General features: G+C 36.6%; 1 protein-coding gene across 3 annotated transcripts in view; it reads left to right on the plus strand.

Annotated features, from left to right (window-relative positions):
• Window positions 1-12,915, plus strand: part of LOC106169940 (uncharacterized) — a 41,752-nt gene that overhangs the window by 12,649 nt on the left and 16,188 nt on the right. Inside the window, exons 2-6 of one of the 3 annotated variants that reach the window (XM_087004781.1) lie at window positions 1,317-1,382; window positions 3,458-3,521; window positions 4,418-4,516; window positions 5,837-6,007; window positions 9,532-9,786. In XM_087004781.1, the coding sequence (XP_086860907.1) occupies window positions 1,317-1,382; window positions 3,458-3,521; window positions 4,418-4,457 (170 nt within the window). In that variant the 3' untranslated portion in view covers window positions 4,458-4,516; window positions 5,837-6,007; window positions 9,532-9,786. Of the gene's footprint in view, window positions 1-1,316; window positions 1,383-3,457; window positions 3,522-4,417; window positions 4,517-5,836; window positions 6,008-9,531; window positions 9,787-12,915 lie in introns of those variants that run through there. The other 2 variants (XR_001239153.3, XM_087004780.1) reach the window with 2 other exon arrangements.

The following is a 12,915-nucleotide window of genomic DNA, read 5'->3' on the forward strand; positions in this document are numbered from 1 at the left end:
GGGCAGCCATTGCCAATGTCAGCCTGTATCTGAATGACAATTTCTTTTTTTTTTTTTTTTTTTTTTTGATAAATAGTGAAATTTTAGAAGTAATGAATTAATTATTTTTATCATATATTTAGTATGTAGTATGTATGTATGTATGCAGCTGCCAGGTTAACATAGGAGCTCACAGATTAGTCTTCGATAAAATCAATGGTAGTCTGCCTTAAAAATAAGAACAATGGACCCGATTTGCAAAATTAAAAAAAATAATAATAATAAATGCTATAGACCAACAGTTAAAACTTTTATTTTAGTGCATTTTAGCAGTTTAATTCAGTATGCCCTGCCATTTTCAGACAAAATAACTGGCTGACATTATCTTATCCATGATTGCAATCAAGGAGCATTTTTTTTTTTTTTTTCGTTCACCACATGAGTGGTGTTAATATTCAACTACTGGTCATGTGCTCAGGGGCTGATCCCTGGTGCGGCATGCTCTTTCATCTCACCTTAGATGTGACCCCATGATGTATTTGATTGTTGCATTGTGGGAGAAACACTGGCCCAACGCGTGCATAAACACCTCCTGTGTTTACTTTTGAACTATTCGCCACATCTTGTCAACATCAAGAACGGGTAGCTTCATTTGGGACCTGGTTCGCGTGTTGTTAACAGCCTTGTAAGATCTGACATGACATAACTTTTAAAAATATTTGGAGAAGATATCTGATATTTTGTTATTGGGCTTTTTACCTTGGCATCACCTTGTTAGCAAAGTTAAATTATGAACAGTTTGTTAAATAAGTTTAGAGAAAAAAGCCACTGCTTCAAATGATAGGACCTTGGACACGTTTCGATCAGTTAACACCTGTGGAGTCTTTTCAAGTGTGAAATTTAAAGTAAAATGTTTGTGGCAAGGTTCGGGTTACACCACCATAGATTTTAAAAGTTTTCTATTGAATTTGAACTTGCAACTAAAGTATCAGAATGGGTGGAATGGGGTCCCTAATTGCAAACTTCAAAGAATTGCCTACAAAAGAGGAGCTCTTCAATGGAAAGAAAATATATTTTTTGAAAAAAGAAAACATCTTTTTTGCTGATACAAATTTTGATGCTTTTGTGGGAGCAAAGACATCAATGTCACACAGAAAATTAGATTTGGATATTTAAGAATTTGAGCAATGTGTTTCTGAATGTGTTCTGGTGCTAATACGTAAGGGGCTGACGTATTTATTTTGTTACCTATTTGTTAAGAATAGGGGGAGGGGTTCAAATCATGCAATGTTGATTTAACAGCTTTTTTTCAGTTAAGTATCTGTTTGGTCTTACAGAAGCTCCACAAGTGATAATAAGGCGGCGGGAAGAAAAGCACTGTTCAAAAGTTCCTGATAAAGCAGGTAAGTATTTTTTCAGTTTTCACTTTTCTTTATACATTTTTTTAGTAAGTTGGAATGCAAGGACACCTTAGGATGTTTTAGGTATAAGTTACTGCATAATGGTGTATGTGAGCAAAGTTTTTGATGGGACTTTTCTTGATTGTTTTTTTTTCCCCGTCTTTATCCTCAAGAATGCATGGTTTTATCTTTCAAGAAAGTTAATATCATATTATTTCAAGTATAGATATATCTAAACAGACAAAATACAAGTAAATGAAATATATGATACTAATCTATGCATGTAACTTTGTATCCCAAAGTTACAGCTGTTAACATGCTGTATAAAAATATTTGGGACTTCAGTTCAAACATAAATGGTATAGAACTCTAAAATCTTATTTAGTACTTACATGTGAGAAAGCAGGAAGTACATATGCACTGGTACAACATCCAGACTGTCCCCCACAGTCAATATTCCAATATGCCCAAGTCTTCAAAACAAAATCCTTGATATGGTGGACCACCTGGTCCAGGGTCTTGCAGTTTAACTTGATTATGATGGGGACAAAAATGTCAAAAAAAAAATCTTTTAAGGAAGAAAAAAAATATGAACAATTCACAGTCCCAGTTGTGTGGTAGACTTTAACAATGATGACAAAAGCATACTGTGGGAAAGAAGATTACCCAAACCAGTGTTTATGATATTTTGATAATTAAATTTATTGGGAATAATATTGCATTTTCACATATGCTCTGTGTACCAGGATAAAATAAGAAAATAACTGTAAGTGAATTCAGTGCCAGGTAACCAAAGCATAATTATTGAAGGTGAAACACTAATAAGATGGAAAACATTGTGAAGAATATTGATGGGTGTTTGGAAAGGCTCCAGAAGGTGTGAGAGACTGGTAAGCTTGTATGGGGTGTAACACACGATGTGACAGATCATTTATCAACATTACACTAATAGCTTCAATTTGTAAGCTGCTGAAAGTTTATCCACATTGTTACTTCATTAACTGATCAACTGTTTTGCAAATGGATGACAAAACTTACAGTAGGAAAGGACGGTTGTCATGAGAGTTGTTGCTTTATGTATGACTAATCCCTTTTCAATAAAAGTTTTAACCAGTTTTGACAGTTAACTCTACTAAATAATAATTTTCTTTTTAATTATCAGTAATTTATATGTGATAAACTGGAGCTGAATGTCTCATTCACATTTTGTAAGTTACAGATTTTCTTTTCAGCATCCTTGTATACTTGTATTAACTTTGTGCACCAGTTTTATATTGTTATAAAAGAGTAAGTTTATAAAACTTTGGCAGTCGCAGTATTAAAAAAAAAAGAATTGGGAGACCATACTGGTTCTATAAAATTTGAGCAATATGGTAGCAATCATGTAATCGTTCATTGGATTTAAGCTGAACATGTGAGATCTTGGCACTGTTTGTACCTGCAATTTATACTATTGCCGCTGAGTTTTGTAAACTTTGATTCATACTCTGCTCTCCATTGGTAAAAAAACAAAAGAAAAAAACAATAGGGTTACATTCCTTTTAATTAAAAGTACCCCCCAGGTTTCTCTGGCTGCCATCAGAGGTGTCACTCCAACATCCTGGAGTAAAGTCATTATAAGGAACCATTATGTACTCGACATTACTTCATCATGTTATTGGAGGTACACATTTGCCAGTAATCCAAATTTGATAGCGGTTCCTGATGTGTTTATATGTAAGCCTGTGTGGAGCCTTGTAATTTGGACAGAAGTACAGGGTCTGTTAAGTGACACATGTTAGAGTGACGTTGAGTATGCTTTTTTATCACATAAGCTTTTTTGTTTTTGTGTGTGTGTATTTGTGGGTGGACTGAAACACCCATTTTTCTAATAGAGATTGTGTCAAGTACCCAGTGAGGAATGTGAGGAGTGTGACTTGAGTGTGAAGGAGTCACCTGACGCATCCTTAGTGCCCTCGTCACCACGTTATAACACAGAAGGCAATCATGTTGACCCTCTCACTCATGTGTTATATTTTTTTTCTTCATAGAAGATGACTTTCTGAAATACTCATTAAATTGTTATTTTTTCTCCATAGGGGAACCTACTAATTCACTTCGGAGTAGAGACCAATGTCAAAAGCACCGTGTACAGAGATTGAGGTATGTTTCTTTTCTTTCATTAAATTTGACCTCTTACTTTTGGCTTCTTCGTCTACATAGCGTGCTGTTAACAAGTGAATGGCCATTATCAGCATAATTAACAAACTTGTGCCCCAGCACTTTTAACCACATCCCTGTATGGGCATCTCATTCCCAGCATACTTAGGCTTCGTTCACATGCAATGTCTATTTTCTATTTTCTATTTTCGGTATGTCTTATGATCACGGTCTGTGCACTGAATATCCCGCGGCGTAATTACTGGCAGCGCGAGCCAGTTACTTATAGTAACTTATAGTAACTTATAGTAACTGGCTCGCGCTGCCAGTAATTACGCCGCGGGATATTCAGTGCACAGACCGTGATCATAAGACATACCGAAAATAGAAAATAGAAAATAGACATTGCATGTGAACGAAGCCTTAGAGTCTTATAACCACCCCAGACATCTGTGGACTTTTCATAGAAGATGTATTTAAGAATGGAATAACTTATTGTTGTACTTTTTGACAAAACTGCATTATAAGATATTGCATTTACATGCTTTGATTTGATGTATTCATTTAACATGGATGACAAGACTAGCATATGGTCAAGGCACAATTTGACATCTGGAAGACTTTATTACAGGTCATTTGAAGAAAATTAGGCAATCTTTATGGTTAAACAGGCAGCTGTGAAGAGTATTTCTCTTTTCCTTTCATTTTATTTTTGCCTCATTGCAGTATTTCCTTTTGCCTAGAATAATTTTGCAGCCATTCTTGATTGTTGCACTGCGTGTGATTTTTCCCAACATTTTCAGAAGTGTTCCAACAGATTATTTCACTCAATCCCTTATTAGTTTTAGAATAAATACTTGTATGTATTGAAGTAATTGGTTTCCATTGTTTTATTCCAGTGATTGTAGCTATGTATCCATGGCCACGGGGGACAGTTGAGCAAAAACAAAAGATTTTGAATTGTTTTGTCACAGTCCATGATGTCATTGATATCACAGGTATGGTGCAGACACATAAACGATCCCTTCAGTACAGTTGTGTAAAATGATCCATTATTGGATGATATAATTTCTAGACAAAATTGTGATTTTTTTTGACATAAATTTAAATCATAGTTTTTCCCCCCATGGCTAGGTTGAGTCATTTGTATTTATTAAATAACCACACCTATCACCTTAATTATGACAGTTTACACAATTGTTTTTTCCTACCAGACCAAGACAGAGTGAAGTACCAAAAAATCGTAGGATAATATTTAGACTTCAGTCTGTGATTTTCAAGCTCTAGGGGGTAAAATGCACTTGATTTGTTCTTTGCTGAAACTTGAAAGATTGTGTAACTTTGACACTTTATTTTTGAAATCAAACAGTGCAGGTCAAGGATGTTAATTAAAGGCAAATGTGATGCAGATGGTAAAATGAGACCTGTTTTTTGTTGTTTTTTTTTCCAAGCATTATTCCACGTTTCAAACAATGCCACACTTTGTATTATGACATCACTTTCTTTATTGTTTACTAAATATTGAACATTGAGTCTGTACAAAGCACATTTTGAATGTTATTTCTAAAAAATAACTTTGTGTAACTTTTTGTTTGTAGATAAAGTTTTTTTGAACAATGGTCAGTTTCTGTTTGAGCTCCTATGTATAACTACATCTTAAAAATCATGTTCTGCAACAGAAGTAGGATCTACATGATACCCTTCAAGCTTCTGTTGAGTGAAAAAAAAAGTTGGCTCAATTTTCTTCCAGACTTTCTTGAAATGTATGCCATAACTTATATTTTTTTATTTGCCTGCCTGTCTAAAACAGATGTAATAGCCCTGTTTGTTTGCATTTTTGCAATTATTGCTACTCAACAACTTCACGAATCGGCTTCCATTTCATTGATGTACAGGCTCATAAAGTTCCCAATTGTTATCGTAAATTGCCGATTAATGTCCTTTCCCCCTGTTTTTTTGTTAAACTGTGTGTAATTCCTGTTTTAAAGCATTGGAAAGCTCAAGAGGTGGATTTTCAATTAAAGTTGCTATGGTCAAGAAACATTTAACTGTTATCCTGAAGTTACGAGGAAAAGAAAACAATGCAGATTTCACATAGATCTTTGAATAAATGCATAGCTGCATGAAATCAGATTGATTTTTTTTTTTTACATTTTAAATTAATGAATTGATATTTTTTCAATTTTTAAGCTACATTGCTATCTGTAGTCAAAGAATAACAGAATTTTTCCTAGCTTTCAATCTAAGTTTGGAACTTCAAAAAAGGGGAAAAAAGTAGATTTTGTTATGCTTAATTGCATTTCTCTCTCACATTACAGCACTAAGTAAGAGTTTAAAGGCAACATGGTGACATGAATAGAGTGGTTGAAAAGGATCTTCGTTTCCGCCATAAGTGGTAGTAGATGAATACAACAGCTGGTTGTGGCAACTACTGGTCTCTTCTGGACAAAAAAAGTATTTTCAAGCGTATCTGTGGAGGACCATTCCTTGTAAGTAAGGCAAGGGAGGGGAGGTACAATGTTGGACTCATTCTAGCATAATATATTTGAGTCAAATGCTAAACAATAAAGTTATAAGTTTAAAGAGAAATGTTAACAAATGTACTGTTTTTGCCAGATTTGTCATCACCTTAGCTCAAAAAGTTGGTTTGGTTTCAACTTTCAAGAAAATAAAAAGAGTTCTATCCTAGAGTGAGTACAGCAATTTACCGTCATGATATTGCTTCGTTTAAGGTAATTTTATAATTTGGGATGAATATTTATAGAAATTGTAAACTTTGGGGCAGTTCACAATGAATTTATCGACCTCCCTACTGCAACACTAACTCTACAGGGACTCTCGCTGAATGCAATCAGATTAACATGCCTCCTCCTGGCGTTGAGCAGAATGTAGAGAAGCTGTTTATGGCTGTATTCCCAGAGCTTTTAGATCGATCTATCCCCGCGGGGAGTCTCACTAGATTACTGTCAGATAATCTGGCTTAAATGTCCGTCCCACCTACTACAAGCTGTAAGGGGGTAATTAACTTTCGTGTCCGCTCGGCTGACAGCTATTTAGCGTGAACCCCCAAGGAGTTAGGTCGATCTAAAGTAGATCGATCTAATCTCTGAAAATGGGGTCTATGATAGGAGGACTTTGAAAACAAGAGGACTGTCAGTCAGTTAATCTGATTGCATTCAGCAAGAGTCCCTGTGGAGTTAGTGCGTAGTAGCTGGATCAATAAATTAATTTTGAAACAGGCAGGTTTCTCAGTCTGTGTACTATAGATATCCTGCGTATCACTATGTATCAGTAGCAGTCCATGAGCATTTTGGATTGCTTTATAGTTTGAATTTTGAATTATATTCAAATTTATGAAGTTATGCAGTTTAAATTTTGCTACCAAAAAATTCTTTGCTGAAAGCCTTTTATGATGTCCAGGACTTTTGTTTTATCATCATGTCCCTATAGGTTATCTTGTCAAAACGTGGGAAATACTTATCTCAGAGAAGACAAATTTAAAAGCAATTGCAGTCAGATCATTTCCAATGAGCCGCGAGTTGACAATTCTCTGCCTAAATCTGTATAAACTGCAAAATGAGGTGGCGAGGATGTTTTGTGCCAGTTTTTGATTTGTTTATCAACAATGGGATTATGTATTTTTTTATGCAATAAACTTGGGTTCGTGAGTGCTGTTTTTTGCAGACACCCAGTTATGTGTTTTCTTGCAAAAATTGCAGCATGTCTTTCTTGTTTCATTTTGAAAAGCTCCCGTTGCGTTATATGTTAAACCAATTTTAAGTGGGTTGATAAGTAAATGTTATGGTGTCTTTCAAGTTCTGAGTTTCTTAAACTTTTTCATTGTTATTAATTGTATTGTCATTATTTGTTATTATGGGAAGTTACTAGATTTCAAGTGTTTGGTCAAGGAAGTCTCCTGCTTTAATATTATTAAGTGATAAAATTATTGAAATGTAATCACAGTTTTGCTGATATTTTTGGAGAAAAAATATAAAGGCCACCGATTCCAAGTATTCACACAGTGATCAAGTTCTTATCAGGTCATCTTTCTGACAACCTGTACCCACTTCTTCCTGACCTGTGACTGTGTTGAAGAGAGAATCGTTCTGTTTCATTTCAAAGTTTTGATTTCGATTGTATCCCTGACAGCCTGGGTTATGCACAATTTGTTTTTGAATTTTGATCCCAAAAGGTCTCCTCACTATTTGAAAAGTCCAGCAGCAGCAGATAAGGCCCAGTGGACAATGTTACCACCAAGCTGTCTGGACTTCAAAACAAAAATGAACTGTAATATCACTTCCCTTGAGTAAAAACAAATCATTAAGATAAGTTTGAAGTTAAGTGATGTTGCCCTTCCAAATCCCATTGGTCAAAAGTTTGTACAAAGTAGACGAGACTCTTTGTGAGACTTGATTACAAAATAGTGCAGGGTGCTCTGGCAAGGCAGAAAGAAAAGTCTCAGATGCTTTAGCCTAATTTGTGACATTGATGCTGAGTGAGTCATGGGCAGGGTAGGAAAGAAGCCTGCATGCAGATGTAAATGGGACAAAAAAGCTGCTTCATGATATAAAGAAAGAGGAAGTGTGTATTTTCATGTGGAACCGGTAGACATGTGGACAAAGGTGAACATTAGCGTTTGACCACAGGACATTGTGTGCAACCACATGTTACTGTGTCGTTTGTGAGTGCTCATTTAAAAGGTTAGTTGAATTGAAATACCAGACGGCTTCAGTTGTATGAATTTAAGTTATCTGCAAGTTTTTAAGTCACTTAGGAAAGTAATACTTATGTTATTGGCCACTGAATAGTAAATTGGTCAAGTTGAGAGTACTATCGAAACACACTTGTATGTATTGAAAGTGGGGTCTTAATGCTAAGTTGGTATTAGACAAATTGAACAAGCCTGTGGTCCATAGAAGTTGCGAGTAATCTGCAGGGTTGATTACAATGTTGAGAGCAGTTTTATTGTCCATTTGTCATTATTAGGGTTATTTGAAAAATTGTTGATGCGGTCTTGCATGGCACTAAGAAGTTAGGTGTAGGTCTAGTTTCCTTTTTGGATTCTCCTACCACCCTCATTCTTGAATAGGATATTGTAGTCAAAGCCAATTTCTGAAATAATTTTAAAGATTACATTGAACAGGCTTTGTTTTCAAGCTTAGTTGGGTTTCCTTCAGCCATCCCTCTATTAAAGACCCCTCTCGCACACATCCACAAAGGGAGGAATCACTGCAGTTGTTATCAGACTGTTGAAATAAAAAGAAAAACTGTTTATTACCTGCTGCATTGTTTTACTGTTATATTTGATGCAAAGTTTTGAAGATATTAATGCCACCAGGGGTCGGTTTTACTGGAAAAGTTCAGCAAAATGTTCATCTCAACACTCTGACAGGAAATTTTAGTCTACTTTGACCCAAGATCAATCAGTGAATGTCCTATTGAAAAAGAACAACAGACCTGTTGTAGAAAAAAATGAGAAAACACTAATATTTTGGACTGATCGTTACTGTATTACAATCAGTTACTAAACATTCAACCTATTTTATTTATTAGATAAAAGTTGACTAAATTTTTGCAGTCAAAAGTTAAGACCAACTTCGGACTTTCTTTTGTGAAGCTTGGGTCCAAAACCCCACACAATGTGTATTTTATTGTTAGGTAATTAATTTTGATAAATTTAATTCTGAGGCCACATGGACAGCAGGGGTGTCAAAGATGGCCTAGCTGTGCCTCTGTGCCACCTCATGCATAGGGAGAATTTCACTGCAAACATGCAACAGGTAGGACTGGTTGAAAGTAGCACAATACAGGCAGGCAGCACTGGAATGCATGGTCCCGGCCACAAAGGAGGACAGCTTGGGCCCCCCATGCTGCATACTTATGCACTTGGCACAATCAACTCATATTTATTCTAAATAGCTTTTCTGACCTGACTTGGCATAAGTTGAACTGATATATATGAAGAAAGACACTATTCTCAGTGTGTACATGTTACTTTCTCTTTAATTTCCAGTCTATAAACTGTAGCTGGGTCAAGCTGGTGCTTACAACCGGTACAAAAAAATCCTTAAAAAATGGAAGACCATGTTAAAAAGACAACAGCAATTGAAAGGATCCCACCAGCTGGTGAGCCTGCAAGGTCAGTGAGCACCAACAAAGAAACAAGGGGAAGATGGAGGAATGCCGTACACATGCAGGGGAGTACAAAGACCAGGTGGACTAGTAAACTGGAGACAAGGCTCTGGGAGAGGAGAAGAGAAAAAACACAGTGAGTATTTGTGGAGGAAATGTAAACTTGCAGATAGCTCACGACCCGAGTCCTGATATATAGATTGTGTGACAAGTCGAGAATGTCTGTGAGATTACGTGCACTGATTTCTGCCCCACGTAACTCCCAGAGATATACAGGTTAAGGACATCCCACAGTAGGAAGTATCTTCCTGTTTGCAAACGGAAACATTTGCCATTTTATATATAAGTGTATGGCTACCAGGAAGATACATATGGCCCATGTCTTATCTGTTGTTTACCATTTTTGCTTGTTTCCTGATTCAAACACGTGTTGCTGTAACAGCCATGCACCTTCTCAGACTTGTATATGTATCCTATCCGTACACAGGGAGAGAAAACAAAGTGCTGAATGAAAATAAAGTAGGTTTAAGTTGATAAGTTGAGGTAGAAATAGTTTTTGTCGTCTGTTGTGAGTCTGGGTGGAATAACCCAGTTTCACAATAAACTGTGTTGTTTTTGATTTCAGTATCTAAAATTTTCTTCATGTATGGGATTAACAATACCCTCCTCTCTGACAGTGTTACTGGTCCTATTTTACAGAGAACATGAATTTTTTAGTTCAGACCCATAGCTAGCAATTTCAAAGGGGGGGGGGGTCTTTTTCTGAAAAAGAAGACCTTTTACCATGAAACCTTTCTATACTTTGTTCAATTTCTATCCAGATTGGACCTCTTCCTGGTTTACGGGCCTGTAGTTGGACATTTAATGGGCCTTTTTAATGATTTTTAATATTGATTTTATAAAACCGTAGTGTGGTTGGTTCACAAGATAAGGGGATCCTCCTCTCAGACAGTTATACTTGTTCCATTTCACACAGAACATGAGTTATTTCCTTGGTCATGTATATAGCTCCTTGTGTTAAGCCATATAGCACAATTGTGTCCCCTGTGTTACATTGTTAATGCTATTCTCACCTGACCGGTGTCGGTTTCCTAAAGAAACACCACTCAAGGCCACAAGTATGTCTGAATCCATCTCAGTAGTGCAATTAATGGGCCCTACAAAGTTCAACATGAGAGTATACCTGTAAGCCCTTGGAATAATACAAGTGCAATTAAAACCTTCCTGTGGGTCACTGACGTATCCATTTTGAGAGGCACCACCATAAAATTTGGTCCATAAAAGTGGGAGCAGATACGTACTGCTTGACGCAGACCGCTCGGAGATTTGCAGCATATTGTGTGAAGATGGAAGAGGGTTTTGTGTCTTATTGTGCAGGCAATATCCTGGATGGAGGAGGTACTTGAGTTGGTGGTTTTCAATGACTTGAAGCAGTCTTGTGTTTGTGACTGTCTCAAAATGCCTTCACTGAATATCATGTTAGGGAAAAATGAGCAAAAGTGGAGAGAGACTTTGCTTTGGAAATAATGGATCTTTGATTGCCCATTGAGGCAGACGGTGAAAATTTTTATTCTTGTTGACACAAGGGGAGATAGAAGTCCAAGTATATCTCATACTTTCACTTTGTTTTTTGTGTTGCACAGTAAACAGTGTGAATGAGATTTAAATGGGTGTCAGCAATTGCGTGGTATAATCATATTATAACTTGTTCATTTGAGGTTTTATGTGTGTTGGAAATAGTGTTAATAAGGCATAAATTAGTGCTAACAATTTCATGGTGTAGTTATCTGATCATATGGGGTGACAATCTGTACCTCTCCGCCAAAACAAATCAAATGTCAACATTGAATGTGAACTGCTAGGGCTATGTAGGCCATTCCATGCTATTATTAACTCACATTCACGTTCAAGAAAAAGGAAAAAAAAAGTAGTGCTGGATACAGGATTGAATCATAGAATGGGGACAGCAATAGCTCTCAACTCCTTTTGAACTAAGTTGGTCTGTAACAGGTTAGAAGTGGTAGTGGCACACACATGCTTCATTAAGGCAGAAGTTTAACCTCTGATGATGAACTGATAACCGGGCCCTTTGTCTCCAGTACGTATACTGTTAAAGGAACAGTGACGGTGTCGGTGGACTTAATACTGAGGTGAGAGAGACCGTGAATTTCCATAAATTTTCCCCTGTGGACATCCGTGAATCTCCATTGTACTTAACACAGGGCTAAGCAAGGCCTTTAAAAGAAATTAGCTGTTCAAGCCAGTTGGGGGAAAGTGTTTTGTGGACAATGGCAGGCAATTATCATGCATGCCATACACTTTGGTAAGATAATATTTGTTCTATATATATCTTACTTAAGCATGCATTTCCCCTAGCTTTGTACACATTCCACTGCATTGGGGATAATCGACAGTCGCAGACTCCCAGCTTTGATTCACCTTGATTTGGAGCCTGTACACTGAGGTATTGGGGCTGGGCAGTGAACATTATGGTATATGATTTGGCTAATTGGCCATTGAGATAAGCTAAGGTTATCCTTCAGATTAGAGTTTACTGATTACAATCAGCCAGTCTCAGTGTGTATGTGTGTGTCCAAGGTGAGGAAACTGAAAGGAATGAAGGTGAGAAAAAGCTGCTGCGTTCGCATCAGGCTGAATTGATTTCGACTGAAGATATTCTGATGGAAATTCATCTGTGTAGTCTGTTGATGTTTTAACTTTTCACTTTCTAAACTGTACTCACAAGTAGCTATACCTCACAAACCTTTCGGTTTTATAGTAACACACACACATTAGTTGAGGAAGTGATTGAAAGCTTTGTGAGATAAAGCTTAAATTCAGAAGTGAAAATTTTGAACTTATAAGCATAGACTGGAAAGAAAGTTGAGTTATCATGTTTTGCAATCAAGTTGTCTTCTGGTGTCTTTAGACTTATAAATTGAATTAAGATTGTCAACTATCGCCAAGATATTTTTGAAGTTAAGAAAGAGGTACATATTTCAAGTTTTAGTTAAGTTTAATAATACTGAGGGAGTTTACATCACAGGACAATAATATTTTAATTTGATCATAAGAAACTTTTTTGATTAGTGTAGATTTTACTCTTCCCCCCTCCCTCCCTCCCACGCTCCCTCCCTCCCTCTCTCTCTCTCATACTCTCTCTGACACACGCACATGCACACGTGTGCACATACACGCACGAACAAACTATGCTCAGAACATGCACAGTACATTTTACCAGTAATATGATGGGTGTTTACTTCAT

Source organism: Lingula anatina, chromosome 2 (genome assembly GCF_051362555.1).
Source record: "Lingula anatina isolate TDL-2025a chromosome 2, LinAna3.0, whole genome shotgun sequence".
NCBI lineage: Eukaryota > Metazoa > Brachiopoda > Lingulata > Lingulida > Lingulidae > Lingula > Lingula anatina.